The sequence below is a fragment of the Hippocampus bargibanti genome, linkage group LG01, assembly GCF_051943395.1.
Source record: "Hippocampus bargibanti isolate YZ-2025 linkage group LG01, ASM5194339v1, whole genome shotgun sequence".
NCBI classification, from domain to species: domain Eukaryota; kingdom Metazoa; phylum Chordata; class Actinopteri; order Syngnathiformes; family Syngnathidae; genus Hippocampus; species Hippocampus bargibanti.
Genome location: NC_142734.1, coordinates 4816363 through 4836295, shown reverse-complemented (window position 1 = coordinate 4836295; position 19933 = coordinate 4816363). Strand labels below are relative to the sequence as shown.

At 40.4% G+C, this 19933-nt stretch overlaps 1 protein-coding gene across 8 annotated transcripts in view; it reads left to right on the top strand.

Annotated features, from left to right (window-relative positions):
• Window positions 1-19933, top strand: part of LOC148902816 (uncharacterized) — a 39561-nt gene that overhangs the window by 6871 nt on the left and 12757 nt on the right. For 6 of the 8 annotated variants that reach the window (XR_016114367.1, XM_088991311.1, XM_088991285.1 and 3 more), the window contains 29 exons: window positions 1025-1599; window positions 2900-2920; window positions 3004-3066; window positions 4021-4074; window positions 4163-4207; window positions 4330-4356; window positions 5269-5313; window positions 6540-6584; window positions 6819-6872; window positions 8734-8802; window positions 10664-10732; window positions 11257-11325; window positions 13336-13404; window positions 13801-13869; window positions 13981-14049; window positions 14237-14305; window positions 14396-14467; window positions 15100-15168; window positions 15251-15322; window positions 15464-15532; window positions 15650-15718; window positions 15829-15897; window positions 16090-16158; window positions 17351-17419; window positions 19148-19216; window positions 19335-19403; window positions 19481-19561; window positions 19653-19688; window positions 19775-19811. Coding sequence is in view for 7 of the 8 variants with exons in the window: in XM_088991311.1 (XP_088847437.1) it covers window positions 1025-1599; window positions 2900-2920; window positions 3004-3066; window positions 4021-4074; window positions 4163-4207; window positions 4330-4356; window positions 5269-5313; window positions 6540-6584; window positions 6819-6872; window positions 8734-8802; window positions 10664-10732; window positions 11257-11325; window positions 13336-13404; window positions 13801-13869; window positions 13981-14049; window positions 14237-14305; window positions 14396-14467; window positions 15100-15168; window positions 15251-15322; window positions 15464-15532; window positions 15650-15718; window positions 15829-15897; window positions 16090-16158; window positions 17351-17419; window positions 19148-19216; window positions 19335-19403; window positions 19481-19561; window positions 19653-19688; window positions 19775-19811 (2262 nt within the window). In the remaining variant the exon portion in view is untranslated. Of the gene's footprint in view, window positions 1-1024; window positions 1600-2899; window positions 2921-3003; window positions 3067-4020; window positions 4075-4162; window positions 4208-4329; window positions 4357-5268; window positions 5314-6539; window positions 6585-6818; window positions 6873-8733; window positions 8803-10663; window positions 10733-11256; window positions 11326-13335; window positions 13405-13800; window positions 13870-13980; window positions 14050-14236; window positions 14306-14395; window positions 14468-15099; window positions 15169-15250; window positions 15323-15463; window positions 15533-15649; window positions 15719-15828; window positions 15898-16089; window positions 16159-17350; window positions 17420-19147; window positions 19217-19334; window positions 19404-19480; window positions 19562-19652; window positions 19689-19767; window positions 19812-19933 lie in introns of all 8 variants that reach the window. The other 2 variants (XM_088991326.1, XM_088991305.1) reach the window with 2 other exon arrangements.

Sequence of the window (19933 nt, the reverse complement as noted above, 5' to 3'; positions counted from 1 at the left end):
AGAGAGTCTAAGGTTTCTTACACTGCATCGAATGTTTATGTAGTCCTAAAACTCAATATTCTGTGGTTCCTGGAATTTGAGTGACAATGACAAAAACCCTGGCACTGGAGTAGACACATTTTTTGCACATCTGGCAGTGAATGAGTTAATTACTCAGGAAGGAACCCTTTGCAAGAGTGTTTGGATATCTCCCCCCCCCAAAAAAAAAAGAAATAAGGAAGCTAAAATATGCAGATTAACTTTTCTTTGGCTTTTTGTGATGCTTATTCAAGTCAAAAAAGGTGGAACAACTTCTTTTTTTGGTCAAAAGGTTATTGAATGTAAGCTTCAATCTACATTTTATTTAATTTAAATGATATGTTCTTTAATTTATGTTTAGTGTTTTATGGTTATTTCGCTGTATTTATATTGTAAATTTCTCCAATGTGAGACTGATAAATCAAAGTCCGCTATATTGTCAAATATGCTAATATGCATGACACACAGCACAGATGAAATTACTGTCCTCTCGAATCCAGCGTGCAAAGCTCTTAGAATGACTTTAACAAACATAATAAACACGAAAATGCCAATTTGTTGGGACAGGGGAGCCCCTGCGTGTTCACGGCTCATCTAATCTAATCTACGATCATACATGGCAATAGCCAATAGTTACATTACTCATGCTATTAAAATTTAAAGCAAAAATTATAAGACAAAAAAAATGTTTTTTTGGGGAGGACCAGTGTGTTTTAATTAAAAAAAATATTTTTGACAAAAAATTAACTTTTGTACATTACAGGAACCAAAGCCCATATTTGGTCATTTGAGTTTCATTAATTAGAAAACCCAGGGTTCGAATGTTATTGAAAGGCTCTTATAAATGAAATGTATTATTATTATTATTATTATTATTAGTGCTTTAAAATTGCTGCATCACATTGCAGCATTTAAAATATTTTTTAGGATCATTGGAAAGATACTTTGATATTCTAAACATTCTACCAAACTGTTCACGTGACTCCATTTTACGCTATTTTCTCAGCACTTAAGGATGATGCCTGCAGTTTGGAATTAGCCTTTTTGATTGACAGCTCAGAAAGCGCTAAAGACAACCACGCACAAGAAAAACAGTTTGCGACCGAAGTGACCGAGCGACTGCAGGGCCTCCACATGCAGAGCAGCCGCAGCCTCATCACCCGCTCGGCCCTTCTTCAATACAGTAGCCATGTCATCATCGAGCAAACCTTTAACCAGTGGCAAGGTCTCGATAGTTTCAAGGCCCACGTCGCTCCCATGACATACATCGGCCACGGCACCTACACCACCTACGCCATCACAAATGTCACGCGCATCTATCTGGAACAGTCATCTCCCAGCAGCATCAAGGTGGCCATCTTGCTCTTTGACGGCATCTCGCATCCAAGGAACCCTGACATAGCGTCAGCTGTGGCTGATGCCAAGAACCAGGGCATCCACTTCTTCACCGTCGGAATTACGCCTGAAGCCAAGGAGTCAGCCAATATTGCCCAGCTGCGACTAATTGCCAGCTCACCGGCCTCACGCTACCTTCATAACCTGCAGGACAGGGGCATTGTGGAAAAAGTCGTGCGAGAGATCGTGAGTAAACGCATCCTGGAATGTATGCTCACGGGAGATTCTATGATCCAAATGAAACTCTGTTGAGTTCCCTTTAGGAAAACACACCATTGTCCAGTCACACTGATCAAATCCAAATAAATCACGTTATTTCTTGAGTATTTCTCAAAGCAACTATGGCAGTTTTGGGACATCCGACAACCGACGCCTCCGGACAAGTTGTGTCCATAATTTGTAAAATCACTTCATAATGACTTCTACTTTACAAAGATTCCACCGCATATAGCTATACAGTGAGACCTCAACTTACAAACACCTTATCTTACAAACTTTTCGTCTTACAAACGTCACATTTATGAAAATGCAACCTTATAATAAACACTATTTTCATAATACACACCCACCACGGCTGGCAGAGTGATCTTCGGCGGAAGCACACGAACGAACGGCACCAGAGGTTAAGTTACCAACAATCCATATGGAAGGTGACTCTCCTTCCATAAGCCATCAACGACCATCAAAAAGGTAAATAAAACTTTATTTTACAGCACAGTTTATTTCTTTAATTACAGTCCACATGTAATGTGCCTCTCTTTCCATTTATTTTACAGCACAGTTTATTTCTTTAATTACAGTCCACATGTAATGCGCCTCTCTTTCCAAACAGCAATTCCCTTTGACCTTCGACCTCCGACGCCATTCCATCAAGCCATAAATGACCATCACAAATGTAAATAAAGTGACTTTATGATACAATGCAGTGTATTGCTTTCGTTACAATACAATAGCACATTTATTATACATAGAATAAGGTACGTTGTGTGTAGTTGTTTAGGCTTATTTAGTTGAAAAGTATATTTTATGGAAACCCGGGAACGGATTATTCCCATTTTAATGGTTTCCTATGGGAAAATATTTTTTGAGATACACACTTTTCGCCTTACACACCCTGTCTGGGAACCAATTAAGTTCGTAAATTGAGGTCTCACTGTATTTTGTTACTGCTTTATTTCCTGTATATGATAGCTGTCCATGTTAAGCGCTTTGTTCCAGCTTCAGCTGTTGTTAAAGCGCTATATAAGTCAAAATGTTTTGTATTGTATTGTATTGATAGGGATAGCATAAAACCACTCAATAGTCAGGGCCGACCTAGTAGACTCAAAAGGCTTTCATCCTTGCACTCTGCATTGTTGACAGCATCTCTTGTTACTCGGGAACGAATGACTGTTTCGAAAGATCGTCTGCATGCTTCGTCCTTTTGCTCTCATGATGAATCGTGGGATATTTGCTCCATTGTTGAAGTTTTTTTCCCTTCCTGCAGACAACACTGGCAGATGAAGGAGTAAGTCCCTAACACTCACGACTTGATTGGCCTCCCTGAATCGGTCGCCTTCTAACAGCCTCTGTCCTCACTGTGCTTTTAAGTGTCCCCTTGCGCAGAGCCTGTGTGCATGTGAGAAGGGTGAGCGGGGGCCCAGCGGGCCCACTGTAAGTATTTGCTTTACACACTGAAACATACAACATCATCCAGTCTCCCTTTTGGCGAGACACCAGAGACAAAGACACATCCCAATGTCACCAAGGGATATCATTACAAGGTTTGGGTGGAAATTTGTTTCGAGAGACGACCTGCAGCAAGGACAACACAGTGAATTCCTCCTTGACTTGATTGAAGACAGGCCTAAACAGATATTTTCAAGGGCACATGCATCAGTAAATTGTTGTTCTGGCCATTCTCAGCCCAAGAGTACATATGCTTCACATGTGCATTTGTTTCCCTCTCGGGTTTCTTTGTCTGTAAAAGCGATTACATGAGACCGTCTGCAAACTGAAGTTTGCTTGATGTATTCTTCAAGGAGTCATTATTTCTTTGTAAACTCAATACTGAGAGCAAACACTGTTTCATGTCAGGGAAGCGGGTCTGCGCTGAGGAATGCCGAATGTGTACGCAAGGATGGAGACTCCTATCTTTATACAACACTTATATCAGCAAAACAATATTGGATTTTCATGATCAAGCTTCTTTGGCTTTGGCTAATTAATTGGGCTCTTTTAGATACAGTAAAGTCTAGTTATATCGATATCGGTTATGTCGATAGTACCGCTTATTACGATACTATTTCTATGAACGCAAGGAGAAAATTACATGCGCGCAGGGTTGGATATATCGATAGTCCCGGTTATATCGATATTTTTTCGGACTCCCGAGAATATCGATATAACGAGACTTTACTGTATTAACTTTTGTTGTCAACAAGTGTGAGGTGGTTTCGGGGTTTGTTAATGTTACGTTGAGAATGTCATTTCTATTTCAAGAAATGAGTGAAATCAATGGAAAACAATGCAAAACTGTGCCAAATCGCATAGTCAATAAGGTCTCATACACTATGCCAACACATTAAAAAAATCTGCTTAATAGTCTCCCGCTAACTTTTTATACAGGGCAAGAAAGGCCGTCCTGGGGAGGATGGAATCCCAGGACTAAAAGGTCACAAGGTGCTGCCCATCCGTTAACTTTTCTTCAGTTTTTGTCAGTGCATCTTTGATCACTATAATCCTAATTCCACATCTTTCTTGTTCTAAGGGTGAGCCTGGGCTCAGCGGGGTGCCAGGTCGAGAGGGATCTGAGGTGAGTACAGATTATTGTTTATTCATATTATTTATCATCAAATTTGCAATGGAAGAAATAAAGAGAGAAGAAATGCATAGAAAACATGGTGTTTTTTCAACAAGGCTGTTTGGTTTACACAGGGCAGACCAGGATACAAAGGAGAACAGGTAATGTACAAAGACCTATGATTCAATATTTTCTATTTTATTATCATCTTTGTTACTGTGAAATGTAAATTTCTCCACTGCGAGATGAATAAAGGCACCTCAAATCCAATCCAATCTCACCTTTTTGCTTATACGTCTGTGTAGGCTCTCAGTCGTACAGGAGTGGTCAATCGATGGAAAGGTTTCTATGATTAGGTGATACAAAAGCTAATGGGGCAATCAGTGCCAGGCATAGGATATTAGAGATAATCAGACAGACACTGCTCCCCCAACCTTAGCGCAGGGACCTATCAGAGCAGAGGTCTAGCACCGCCACCTCTGTCCATTTGGGATATATGTAGGGCCAGAGTTACCAGCATAACTTTAGTTCGCTGATGAAACTCTTCAGATGAGGAGCGAAACGTCCGACACCTTCAAAGAACTACAGATGACAGCAGAAGAAACCTTTTCATCTCATTGTTTATAGCACTTTTCTTGGATGTCTTGGACTAACATGCTCCAGATTGCATCCATCCATCCATCCATTTTCCGTACCGCTTATTCCAGATTGCATGATGTCCAAATTGCTTATATGATGATTGTGAACTTGTAGCACATCCACCTCACATTGAAGAGAACTTGAAGAGAAGGTCCGGACGATTCCGCTACAGAATCGGGTCCCAGAAATGTAGACACACATAAGAGTGGTGAAAATGTTTATTTCCAAAACCGCAAGAGAGACAAAGTACAAGAAAAGACACTGGGAACAAGCAATTGGCTGGCAACCACTTCAGCGTTGACACCTCCTGCTGCCCGAAAGCAACTGGGATAGGCTTCAGCATGCCTGCAAGCCTCCTGAGAATATGCAACTCGGACAAAAGTGGTAATGTTATTCAATTTCATGTGTACACTTTGGGTTTTATTCTCTTTCAGGGGGAGAGAGGAGAATGTGGCACTCCTGGAATCAAGGGAGACAGAGTATGTTGTTCCCAGACTTTATTAACCATTTCAACACTTATACACAAATACTGCTTACAAATTATCGTATTTTACGGTGTATAAGGCACACCCAAAAGCCTTGATTTCCTTCAAAAGATGACCCTGTGCCTTATGTACAGGTGCGCCTTATATGTGAGGTCATATTAAGCCACAACAGGGCTAGCAATAACTGTCAGCAGCTACCGACTCCATCCCCCCATAGAAGTAGTGTGTAACCCCAGTTTCTACTGGAGTGCCTTTTAATGTAGTATGCCTTATATTTGCAAACGTTTTATATATTATATTTTGAAAACTTTTTTCATTCATTGAAGGTGTGCCTTATAGTCTGGTGCACCTTATATATGTTTGTAATGTTTGAAAATACACCATTCATTGGGGTTGCGCCTTATACTCTGGTGCACCTTATACACCAGAAAATACGATATATAAAAAAGTATATACAGTAAAGTCTCGTTATATCGATATCGGTTATATCGATAGTACTGCTTATTACGATACTAGTTCTATGAACGCAAGGAGAAAATTTACATGCCACAGTGTCAAGTTTTGCGAGATGGTGATGGCGGGTGCGGATCCCAAAAAGCAGGCAGGAGGGAGCAGGAGGTTGTTTGACAAATTGTATTAAAATAAAGGTCAGCAGGAACAAAATGTAAAACATCAAAATCATCTGAATGGAAAAAAATACAAAGTAGCAAAAGAAAACCCAAAGTAAAAGTCCGCCAAGGTTAAACAAACACATGCACAGCATGCACAATGCATGCAACAAACATGCAGCAAACAATGAACTGACACGGATGGTCGTGCCGGGTGTCCTTTTAAGTGTCCGTGATTAAAACGACCAGCACCTGCGAGGCTGCAGGCAGGGCTGACGTCGCTACCCGTTGGTCGCCAATCTGATCGGGACGACCAGCACCTGTGCAGGTGCAGGCGGGGCCGACAGCGCCCCCGTTGGTCGCGAACCAGATCATGACACACAGGATCGGATATATCGATAGTCCGGTTATATCGGTATTTTTTCCGACTCCCGAGAATATCGATATAACGAGACTTTACTGTATAATATTATTACATATTTCCGTATTTTTTCCATACAAATTAAATTTTCTTCCTTGAACCCCATGAATTATTGTTTGTATTTTCATTCACTTTATCAATTTTCAACCACCGTTTCTATTAATAACAAGAAACCTGTTATAATTTTATAGGGTCCCGAAGGGGCCATTGGCCACAGGGGAAATCGTGGACTTCAGGTAAAATCATGTTGAACAATGCAGATTTTTGTATTTATTTTTTATTTATTCACACAGTAGAGCTGTTTCCAGTTCTTACTTAACAAATTTGAGATTTTAATCAAGTGAAAGTAATAATCAGTAACACAAAAATGTTAATTCCGTTGCTGTTTTACCATCTACTTAATCTTTTGGTGTTAAATTGAGTTGTGTTTTTAATGCCACCATCAAACCGTGAATTTATTCAATGTCCAGGGTTTGCCTGGTCCTCCTGGTGATCTCGGACCTGAAGGTGTGACTGGCAAAAAAGTAAGAGATTTAATGATGGTTTTAAGGCAAATGACTGGGAATATGTGACACTATCAATACACATATTGAAGGTCGAAATGCAAGAATAGGAAATATTTGGGCCTGAACCTCAACTACCCAAATATAAAAAAATCACATGTGAATGGTATTGCATTGTAATGATAACATTGTATCAGAGCATAGCAATTAATGTGAAGTGTTAGAGAGTAACAAAGATGTAAGTCCTCATTCGACAGTTCTGCTGCTTGTATTTATCCATATGGTGATTCCTGTTCTGTCAAATCTAATATTCCCCTTTCCTCCCTATGACAGCTGATCAAAGGTCAGTTGCAAAACCATATGAGTTGCAAGCATAAACGCTACGTCTTTCTGGTTACAATTACCGGTGGATGCTGTTTCACAGTAATGTCACTGGGTCATCATTGTCTAAGAACTTATTAGCATAGACAAATTGTCTAACCCTGTTTTTTCTCTTTTTGGCCTCAAAGATAATTTGCCAAATTGTAAAACAAATTCTGATACCTTCATTGTGGACATGAATGACTCACAAGCTTTTACGTCGTATGCCCTTCTTGACACAACCCTTTGTATTTATCCGGGCTTGGGACCGGCACAGGAAGACACTGGCTTATGTCCCCTTGTGGCTATAGAACAATCAACTCTATGAACTTAATAAAGATGAAGATGCTCAGTAAAAGGCTCCCAAACATAAAATGGTCATCGGCACAGCACCATTCAAAAAAGCAAAACTATACTCACCATTTGATGACAATGCTCTGATCGTACCGTGAACTCTGTCAAACAAAATTAATTCATCTGTAAATACTTTAGTCCCATTGCAGACAAAATGTAAAAATGGCAACTCATGGTTGCACAGTTCCATGTCTGGTTCCTGCTTATTGCCAAGGTACTGTACTCCTCTACCAAGCATGTATTTGAGAATGGTGAGTGGAGAGCATAATCAAACATCAAAATGTTGGAAATATTGGCCATTCTACTGAGTAGATGTACACATAGAATGAATTTGCCATTTCTATGTACAAATGCAAAACCCCCGACTGATGAATTGATAACATCCCTCTAAATCAGGGGTGTCAAAGTCATTTTTTGCCGCAGGCCACATTGTAGTTATGGTTTCCTCTCGAGGGCCGTTTTGAATTTGGGGAACCCATTAGAATGTTTAAATCCCTTCAAATATTACATATAGAGCACACAGCAAATTAATGAATAACTCGTTTTCAAATCTGAAGTCAAGAATAATGACTTTTATTGTGGTTGACATCCAAAAATATGAAATTTTTGCAATTATCATGGAATTTAACAAGTTTGATTTGCTTTCGCGGGCCGAAAAAAAATGATGTGGCGGGCCGGATTTGGCCCACGGGCCTTAACTTTGACACCTGTGCTCAAAATCAATCCCTCCAAAGAATCATATCGGCTCTTGCCTTGTCGTTCTATTTGTCTGTTCGCCACCCTCTCAGCCCCCAGCTGTGTTCTGTAGCTGCCAATTGTGCCGCAAACCTGTACTTCAAATCCTTCCATTGTTCCCTACTTAATTATTTTGGAAGAATGTGTCTGTTGATTGTCTGCCTGTCATTTCATATCGTGTGAATCACAGACGAATGTGTAGGATTTAGCATTGTTCCAACTTGTCTGGAAGGGCATAGTTGCAGTCAGTTTATTTGCAGACATCCCCGCACACTCATGGTGTCTCTCATGCGTCGTCCTCTTGTGCACTTTGTGACATGAAGACATCGCAAGATTTTTATAATGTTAGTTTAGCGTTCCAAATGTTCAATCATGTCCAAGTGATTTCACAACTCAATTGCACTTTGTAGTTTGACTGCCTCACTTGTTGTAGGGCGAACGAGGACTTCCTGGGCCAGCTGGAATCCAGGGGGAAACAGGAATCGGGCTGCCAGGACAAAAGGTTCATTTTTCCATTGATTCCTATGAAGTCTGCAGGATTGTCATTCATTTCGATCAACTCATTATATTAAAAAAGTAGTAGGGAGCATTGAAAATGGATTTCGTGTAATGTTTCATATTTTATGTTCATTCGTTAATTGACAAAAGAAGTACAGTGATACCTCAGCTTACGAACTTAATTGGTTCCCAGAAAGTGTGTGTAAGGTGAAAAGTTTGTCTGCCAAACATTTATTTCCCATAAGAAACCATTAAAAATGAGAATAATCTGTTCCCTGGTCCCTATAAAACATACTTTTCTACTAAATAAGCCTAAAAACTACACAAAATATACGTCTGTGTAAGCTTTCAGTCGTACAGGAGAGGTCCATCCATGTACAGATGACGGCTGAAGAAACCTTCTCATCGATACACAAAATATATCTATTTTATGTATAATAAATGTGCTATTGTATTGCAATTAAAGGAATAAACTACTATATAATAAAGTCATTTTATTTACCTGATGGTCGTTTGATGGTCGTTGATGTAGTTGCCTCTTGATGATATTCGAGTGAAGTTGCCGCGCTTTCTCTGCGATAATACCCTCACTCACACGGTCCCCTGCTAGCTGCTTTTCGTTAATCCAAATCAACAGAAGTTTTTCAACCTCTTCTATTTCCTGAGACCGTTGCTTAGACAACACAGAAAAACCCTTAGCCACACGTAGCAATGGTCGACTTAGGATACTGGTACTGGGACGCTAAGTCACACAAACGCACACCTCGTTCGTATTTTTCAATGATCTTCTTCTGCTCAACCGTAATTTTCTTTTGTGTCCTCTTCGGATTAACACTAGCCTGTGGTGGGGTCTTTTTCGGTCCCATACTAGCAAAAGTACTCCACTTGATAGCAAACCACGTCTGCACTCAAAGGGGGTGTGGAAAACTAGTCCGCCAGCCACCGTGGCGCTGTTTGACTTTGTGGTTTGGTGTTCATCCGCCGAAAACTAGTCCGCCAGCCACTGTAGCGCTGTGTGGTTTGGTTCGTCCGCCGAAAACTAGTTCGGATGCCAAGATTATATTCTCGCAAATTTAATGTTCGTAAAGCGAAACGTTTGTGAGCTAAAGTGTTTTTAAGCCTAGGTATCACTGTTCTTACAAAATGTTTGGTGAATCCTCCTAGATCAGGGGTGTCAAAGTCATTTTTTGCCGCGGGCCACATTGTAGTTATGGTTTCCTCTCGAGGGCCGTTATGAATTTGGGGAACCCATTAGAATGTTTAAATCCCTCCAAATATTACATATAGAGCACACAGCAAATTAATGAATAACTCGTTTTCAAATCTGAAGTCAAGAATAATGACTTTTATTGTGGTTGACATCCAAAAATATGAAATTTTGGCTCAGATTTTAGCAATCATCATGGAATTTAACAAGTTTGATTTGCTTTCGCGGGCCGAAAAAAATGATGTGGTGGGCCGGATTTGGCCCGCGGGCCTTGCCTTTGATATCTGTGTCCTAGATGGTGTTCATTCGGTGAATCTCGGAACCATGTTTCAGGATTGTAAGAGCAAGTTTGATAGGGCGAATCACAGCTGACTTTAGGCGGGAGGGGAACTCCCTGGACTGGGAACGCCTACTCTAAAAACAAACATCTGTTCATACTCACATTCCAGCCTGTGTACAAGTTTGATGCTTCAATTAACCAAACCCGCATTTTATCCAACGTGACATGAACCAGAGTACCCTTAACTCTTAAACAATGAGGAAAGCTAAAACAAAAGGCAAGAGCTGTATTTCTATTCCTAAACTTTTCACTGTTAGACCAAAATGTCAATTAGGAACGAAATGTCTCCTATGAATTTGTTTGTGCTCACCTGAACAGGGAAATATTGGACACCAGGGTCAACCAGGGCCAGTCGGTCCAGTAGGCCTTGGTGAACCTGGACCACCGGTGAGTCATCAAAACCATCCCGGTTTTCATTGAGTGCAGATAGACATAGTTTAGTAAGCCACTCAACCAAGAAGGTTATGTTTTAACCTGAATTATTTCTTTTCAATTTGGTACCAGGAACTTTATCCTACATTGTATAAATCATACAATGGATCACAATACAGTATTCTACTGTCTCGTTTGCAGCACGTGGTGGGCATTACCGTTAGTGCTCTTGACTGGTTTAAGTCCTACCTCCTGACAGAACATTTTGTGTGCTCGAAGTCACGTACTGCCCCTCTGTAATGTGGTGTTCCGCAGGGCGAAATTTTGAGGCCTATGTTGTTCTCACTATACCGTACCTACTCCCATTGGGTTCCATCGTAAGGAAACATGATATTTCCTTCCACTGCTATGCAGATGACTGTCAGATTTATGTCCCACATACATAATACATTATTGTTCTGGAGAAAATGTAGGTCGTATAAGAAAACTGAATTGCTTCAATTTAGTATATCAATTGTTGTTGTTTCTTTTTTGTTTAGGGGCCTCAAGGGCCACAGGGTATCCAAGGAGAAAGAGGGCCTTTGGGAGAAGGTCTCCCTGGCCCAAAGGTAGGTAGTCTGACCTTTTACGGAATAATCCCTGCCCTCATTTGTCGATCCATAATTTATGTCATGCATTAATTTTCAACTCAACTGACAACTCCATTCACTGTTGTAAGCCAAGACCTAGATTGTAAGGTGCTATAGCAGAAGACTGATGACAGCTAAGTTTTCAAGTGTGAATGACACAGAGCCCTTCTGGTAATTTATATTCATCAATGCAACATGGCTCTCATTGGCTCGACATCTGATCTGGCCATGGTTGTGTTCATTGGAGGGCATGAAACAGCAGCAGTCACCTGAAATTATGCCATGACTGCTGACAGAGAAGCCTGAGACATTATGGTCTTTTACGTGACAGAGCTGGTGCTTCGTTTTGTGTATGGTAGAATATTTATTAGTCATATGGACTGCGATGTATATTGTACACAATTTTATCTCGCAAACATTTTTAGAAAAATATAAAGGTTTTATCAAAAGTACACGGAAATGTTCAGTGCTATATCAAAAATCCTTAAAGGACAACCGACGTCTCCGGACGAGTTGTGTCCATAATTTGTAAAATGGCTTCAAATGACTTCTACTGAGCGTATTTTAATGAGATTCCACCGCATATAGCTATATTTTACGTTTTAAGACTCGCCCTGAATATTCAGGAAGTCTTGTTTTTGAGTTGGTGACGAGTTCGTACGTGACGTCATGAAAGGACCGCCCCCTGACCGTAAAAAAGACGTGTTGTAGCGTCCTTCCATCACGTCAATGTATTTTGCTGTACATGTTTGGTCTGAGACCCGTGTTGCACCCAAAAGCCGCCAGAAGAGGGAGTCCAAGCTCCATATAAGGAATTTATCAGCCAGTGGAAGCGGAGGTGGCCATTGGAGGTCGCCATTTTGTGCCTCTTTTCTGGTGATCCATTGTTGCCCCAATGTTGCCTCAAAATGGCATGGAATAAATTCTTTAATCGATTGCAAACATGCATGCTTTCCTCTTCAGAACTATTTGAATCATATTCATAACTGGATGTGTAACAAGAAAGCATATTCTCCGAATCTGAAGCCATTGTTTTGATTTTTCAGCAATGCAAGACGTCTTGGCGTAACGTCACGAACTGGGGTCGGGACTTTCTGAAAATGCCCAATTCGCAGCTCAATTTTTTGCAGATTTTGGACACTTTAAGTCATTTTTATTGGTGTTTTGCATTTGACTAAAAATATCATACTGCGTGTTTTGGGTATTTTAGATGCTATCAAACGTTTTTCTGATATCAGTTAAAAAACAAAAAAGTGACGTCGGTTGTCCTTTAAGATTGTTTGCAATGTTGCTTCTACAGACGCTCCCCTACTTACGAAAATTCAAGTTACGAACAACAGTACATACGAACATGTTTCTTGTAACATATGTTGTATTCTCTCCAGTTGTACATGTACATATCGTTATCGTGCTTCTATTTTATTGTTTATTTGTCAGTACAAACCAATACAGGTTACTTATTGGATTGGATTGGATTGGATTGGATTGGACTGGATTGGATATGCCTTTATTCGTCTCACAGTGGAGAAATTTACATTTCACAGCAGCAAAGTGATGAACAAGCCTTAAACATCCTTATATCAGCCTCAAACATACATTCCATACAAAATATTGCACTGAAGCAACTTACGAACAAGTTCACCTTATGAAGGACCATTCGGAAACGTATCTCGTTCGTAAGTTGGGGAATGTCTGTATTTATTCTCGATAAAGTCTTGACTTTGGACTCACAGATGATGTTTTCTTTGTAAAGCAATCTTTACACGACTGAAAAAGCTGTTGGGTCATAACAGCTCGTAGCAAAATAACCTTTCTGTCCACACAACTGCTAAGATACTATCCCTGTAGTACACAATAAATTAAATCAACATCTTAAAAACTACAGGCACCTCTTTGACAAAATATGCTTCGACTGTCTTCATCTTCACAGGCTGTAAATATATGTTTATGCTATCTGCCATGGAGTAATTTCTTTGTCACTGCTCATAGGGGGACCGAGGCTTGGAGGGGCCACGGGGGCCCAGAGGACTATTGGGTTTTGGAATTAAAGGAGTCAAGGTACACTAAAGACGAAAAAAAAGGCCATAAACAAGAAGTCTGGTTGTGTAGGTTTCACGAAGGCATGAAGATAAAGCTGTGTCGACATTCAAGGGTTGGCATCCACCACTGAATGCCTTTTCTGGGGGGCTGTATTCTATGTAAGTGTAAGACAGGGGCAAGTGATGAATGGAGCTCAAAGACAACAACAATGGAGAAGCTTCACTGTTCCAAAGTGACGAGTGTGGGAAAGTTGTTGCATTGTTATATTTTCAGCTTTTCAAATGCATTCAACAGCGCTTGATTAGAATATCAGGATCGCCTGGCATTTGTTTTCCAAAGCAGATGCACAGTCTATGAATATGTGCAATTTACCAAAATATACATCAGTGTCATAACTAATCTGTTCTCTCATAGGGGGAGTCTGGCCCTCCTGGTCCTACAGGCCTTGTCGGCCTACCAGGTCCGGGTATCCAGGGTGAGAAGGCAAGTACACAATGAGTGCTGTTTGAACATCTTTCATTGGTCAGTGACGCGGTCTGTTGTATATTTGAGTAAATTATTAAAAATCTCAGATTATAACTAAAAATATTTCAGGGCATTGAAGGTCCCAGAGGGCCACCAGGGTTACGAGGTCCACAGGGAGAAGGTCTACCTGGCCCCAAGGTTTGTACAACAAATCAGGAAATTCTAATTGCAAATTGTCAGATGAATCGCAATTTCACCTAAAATGTACACCTTCTTAATTTAGATTCTCAATCATCTGCTGGAAAATAGACCGACATCTATCAATATTTTCTTCTGACATATTCAAATCTCACAATCTGCTATGTGGTTACTATGTTTGAATCAGGGAGACCAGGGGTTGCCGGGTGAAGTTGGCTCCCCAGGAGAGAGAGGAATTGGAGAACATGGAGATAAGGTACCATGGTCAAATCTCACAATTGATTCCATTCAATCTCACTTTTGGAAAACATCTCCCATTAAAAATGGATTTGACATTTGTGCTCAGGGCGAGCAAGGATCACCAGGAATATCTGGGTTACCGGGTTTACCAGGGGAGGACGGCTTCCCTGGACAGAAGGTAGCTTTTAGCCCTGTGTTATTTCGTCTCGTACCCAAAGTACAGGAACACAGTTTGTACAGTTTTGCCTTCTTATGCCACCACAACGGCTTGGAAATAACACAATTAACTTTTGATTGATATGCTTCACAAAAACAACTTATTATCTATTTGGGGGTTGCAATCATTTTGTACACAACAGGGTCGCAAAACTATTTTCAGCTCAGAATCAGAATCAGAAAACCTTTAATAGTGCCACAATGGGGACATTTGCAGACATTTTGACACTACAGTAAAGTCCAGGGGGCAAGTGACATGGTGGCTGCTCTTTTCATACATGTTTCTTTTCTGTCATTTCAACATTGATGTATTAGAGTCTGTGCTAACTGTCATTTGCGTGTTGGGCACAGTAGGTATTCAACTGTACATTTTATTTCATGTAGCCCTGGCTGTGTATGGTATGATAGACAATGCCATCTCAGTTCGAATAGCAGTTCAGAAAATGGATCAAAGTCTGGATATATTTTGTGTAAACCCACTGAAATTATTGAATACCCTAGACTTTTTTCACTCTTCCATTGTCCAATAGCCATGCAACAAGCTGTAAAATTTAGTTATCATGGGAAACATGCCAGTGTACTCTGTGATTTTAGGGTGAGCCAGGAGCTCCTGGTCTTAGAGGGCTAGAAGGGTTACCAGGAACTGGAACGCAAGGTGAAAAGGTAAACTCAGTTCCCTTACTTTGTTGTTGGTTCTTGTTGAGCTGCACATGTGTAAATAATGACTATCCATTCCACCGTTCAGGGTGACCAAGGTCAAAGGGGAATAAGAGGCTTGACTGGGCCACCTGGCGTTAGTGGCCCGTTTGGACCCAAGGTGAGGAGTCATTAAGCCGGCATCAGAATTCACTTCCATATGGACAATTTGAATACAAATTCCATAGAAAAGTACTAATTACATGAACAAAAAAGGATCGACAAATAACACGCCCTGTACTGTCTTCATGACATTATCAAGGGTGAACCCGGGTCACAAGGCCGGGTGGGCTTACCTGGACCACCTGGAAGATTTGTAATGGGACCCAAGGTAAGACCAGAATCCATATGTTTGTACAGAACTATTGAGGCTATGCAAAAAGACAAGATGATACTGATGTCAAATGACTTGCTCGCACGCACTAATAAACTGTAACTTGTACTTTAGGGTGATGTTGGACCAAGCGGCCCTCCTGGTTCGATCGGGGAGAGTGGTTATGGACTTCCCGGTCCGAAGGTGAAACTTAACTTGCTTTGACTGTATGATTTACCATAAAAGCTGGTTCTATACACATGTTACTGTAAGAAAGGCATCTTTATTTATATATATATCTTCATGTGCTATAGGGTGACCATGGAGATCCAGGCCCTGCAGGTCCATTTGGCCCAAAAGGAGAAGGCTATCCCGGCCCAATGGTGATTTACAAATGAGCTTCTACGTCTACCCATAAACCTGTTCACTTCCACCATTAATCTTCTTCTAAACACTTTGGATCCTAAGCTATTCACCCATAACACACATAGACAAATAACCATTCACGCTCACACTCACATCGGATATATTTCTGTGTTTCTGTTCATGCTGTATGTGTTAAATGTATGTTTTAGGGACCCCCTGGTCTACCTGGCCTTCCAGGAGAAAGTGGCCCTGATGGGATTGGCTTTCCTGGTCCAAAGGTGACATGAGATGAAAAATAGAAAGAAACATTTAGACATTTAAAATACAGTGAATGTTCCATAAAAAAATCATGAAGTCTCTTCATTTAATCAATAAAAGCATATACATTATCGATATGCTTACTTTCAAAGTTAAGTTTGAATGTGGAGATGAATAACAATGAATACAATGAGGCAGAGAACTTTTTTTACGCCAGAAAAACCTCTCTTGAATAAAAGATTATTCAACATGTGCCATGCAAATCCTTTCAAGAGTGGCACTTTTTCAAAATGGGTAAATCTAAATCAAATCTATTCTGTGCAATTAGGATTTGTCCCTTGCCCAAACAATTTTTCCATCCATCCATTTTTTTTGGTCCACTTAACCTGACAGGGATGGCCGGGCACACGGTGGCCTATCGCAACTGTCTTCGGGCAGTAGACAGGGGACACCCTGAACTGGTTCCCATGCCTGAGCTATTCAAATTAATTAAACTGAATACAACATCAAAGTCAGTTTTCTTGTCAAATATGCTAATATGCATGACATACAGCACATATGAAATTACTGTCCTCTTGGACCCTGCGTGCAGGGCATTTATAATGACTTTGACGAACATAATAAACACGAAAACGGCAATTTCCTGAGAGAGAGGAGCCACTGCGTGTTCACGTGCCGCCGTCTTGGGAAAAAAAAGCAAAATAACAAATAATATGACAACACAAAGACACAGAGAGTCATTCGTTCTTCAGCACTTGCTGTACCCTCTTTGTGACATGAAGCAGTTCTGGGCATCAAACCAATTTTAATAACATATTTAATTTAGAAGCACCTTTCAAATCGCCCAACATTAAAAGAACAAAACACACCACAACAATAAAACCATAAATAAAATGATAAATAATAAAAGAGCTGCTTAAACTTACTTGGTGTGTATTGCTCATAAGAGTCAATTCAATACATTAAAGTATGGCTAATTTTAACATGTAATGATTGGATTTACTTCAGTTGAATCAAAACTCTTTCCTGATTCAATTCTATAACATCTCTCTGATACATCTATATATATTTTAACACAAATTTATCATTTTTTATCATTGTAAGGCGATTCTCTTTTGTGATGCTGACCTGGCAGCAACTTGGAAAAAGCAAACTAAATGCCCCAAAAAATTAATACAATTATTTTGCTACAACTGTTCATCTGTTCTTCAGGGGGATATTGGTTTCCGAGGGCTGCCTGGTTTACCGGGACCTCCGGGTGAAGGACTCCCTGGACCTCAGGTATGTTTTTACATTTAAAACAACCGTTTGTCAAACACATTTAGAAAAATAATGCACAATATGGCCTCAGCGTCATCTCTAATGCCTATTAGTAGCAATTCTGCATAAAGTATTTTTAGGTTCGTTATGTTATTTAGGTTGTGTGTCTGATGCTTGGCTTGTAAAAAACTAACAGATGTAACACGCATATGCCTCCAAATATCCCATCCAGAATTCCCCCAGATTGTGAACCTGCATTTTTCGCAGATTGTAACAGCAGATGGGTGATAGCAATGAAAGTACGTACAATGATTCATAGAAATGATGGATGGATTGATGACCCTTCATGTAGTCTTGACCCAAAGGGAAATAATCCATAATTGCAGAATAAATACAGTAATACCTCAGTTTACGAACTTAATTGGGTCTCAGAAAGTGTGTTTAAGGCGAAATGTTCGTCTTCCAAACATGTATTTCCCATAAGAAACCATTAAAATGAGAATAATCTGTTCCCAGGTCCCCATAAAACATAATTTTCTACTAAATAAGCCTTACAACTAAACAAAATGTACCTTGTTTTACATATAATAAATATGTTAATGTATTGTAACTAAATAAATAAACTAATGTATAATAAAGTAATTTTATTTACCTTTGTGATGGTAGTTGTCAATGGATGACGAACTTCCAGGTTGCCTCTTGATGATATGTGAGTGAAGTTGCCGTGATTTCTCGGCAATAATACCCTCACTCACACTGTCCCCTGCTAGCTGCTTTTCATTAATCCAAATCAACAGAAGTTTTTCAACCTCTTCTATTGCCTGAGACCATTGCTTAGACAACACAGAAAGACCCTTAATAGCTTCCTTGTTCTTAAGGATGGTAGCAATTGTCTACTTAGCGTAATGGTACTGGGACGCTAAGTCACACAAACGCACACCTCGTTCGTGTTTTTCGATGATCTCCTTCTACTCGACCGTAATTTTCTTTTGTGTCCTCTTCGGCTTAACACTAGCCTGTGGTGGGGTCATTTTTGATCCCATAATAGCAAAAGTGGTCCACTTGATAACAAACCACATCTGCACTCAAAGAAAGGGGGGTCACAAAAACTAGTCCGCCAGCCACCGTGGCGCTGTTTGACCGTGTACTTTGGTGTTCTTCCGCCGAAAATTAGTCCGCCAGCCATCGTGGTGCTGTGTGGTTTGGTTCGTTCGCCGAAAACTAATTCGTCAGCCGAGACTATATGACTATATGCTCGCGAATGTAATGTTCGTGAGGCAAAAAGTTTGTTAGCTAAAGCGTTCGTCAGCTGAGGTATCACTGTGCACCCAACTCAACATATCAAATAGCTATTACACGCTCGCTGGCTGCAGACGATTACATGACATTGCTTGTGCAATCAGTACTGCAGGAAATTTTGTTCGCTTAGCCTTCAATGTGTAACGGTGGTGATCATACGTACGTTGTGTGATTTAGTATATTTTTTGAATGTTTGAAGAAATGCTAATTATGTCGAGCAAATCAAATCAAAATCAAATCTGCATGGTTTGTCAGTTGAGCAATGAAAGTCTTGAATATTGAATTTGATCTTTATTTTTCAGTAAGGTTTCAGTCAATGCGCATATGCAGTGGTTGCGTTCGGTACCACTTCTTTAATGGTTAAATAAAACATCCACTCAAAAGGAATCATAGACAGCATGATATAAAAAGAATCAACATTTGATTCTCTTCTGATACTATGTGCTACAGGGTCTTCCTGGCCGACCAGGCCCCCTCGGGCCGGTGGGTCCACCAGGAGTTGGAGTCCAAGGACCGAAGGTAGATAATTACCTTTTGTTGCTGTGACCCACATTCACTAAGCCTTTAAACAAAAAAAAAACAAAACCCAAAAAGAACCTTCTTGTTCTTTCTTTGCTGACCCATGTCATTTTTCTAGGGCGAACAAGGAGTCCAAGGTGTGACGGGACCAAGGGGGCCGGTTGGAGAAGGTTTTCCTGGAGCTAAAGTACTTGCAATCTTGTACTTTTCAAATTTGCTCCGCATAAAAGAGATCCGTTGATGAGGTTGTGGCCTGTGTGACAGGGTGACCGTGGTGCTTCAGGAGAGAGGGGCTTGAAGGGCTTCAAAGGAGATCTGGGTGACCCAGGGAACCCGGGGCAACCTGTTAGTATAATTTCCTGTGCTAGCTGCTCATTATAAATGCACCCGTCAATATGTCAGTCATCAAAGTTTTTTTTTTTTTTTTTCATCTCAGGGTCGATCTGGTGTGAAAGGAGAAGCAGGCTTGACAGTGAGTCTCCATTTTTAATCCTGTTTTTTTTTTTGGGTGCCAATGTTATCGATGGAGGTGCTAAGTGAGTTTTATATTGATTCCAGAGGGACGACGTCATCAGATTGATCAAAGAGATATGTGGTAAGGCGTTTGTCAAAAGTTGATATAAGGGATTTTCTTCACCAAAGGATGGACTGCTCAATAAAGTTTAGAGGGAAAATTTCAGGATGAGCCTAAAATGAAAGCACATTTTTACGGGTCGG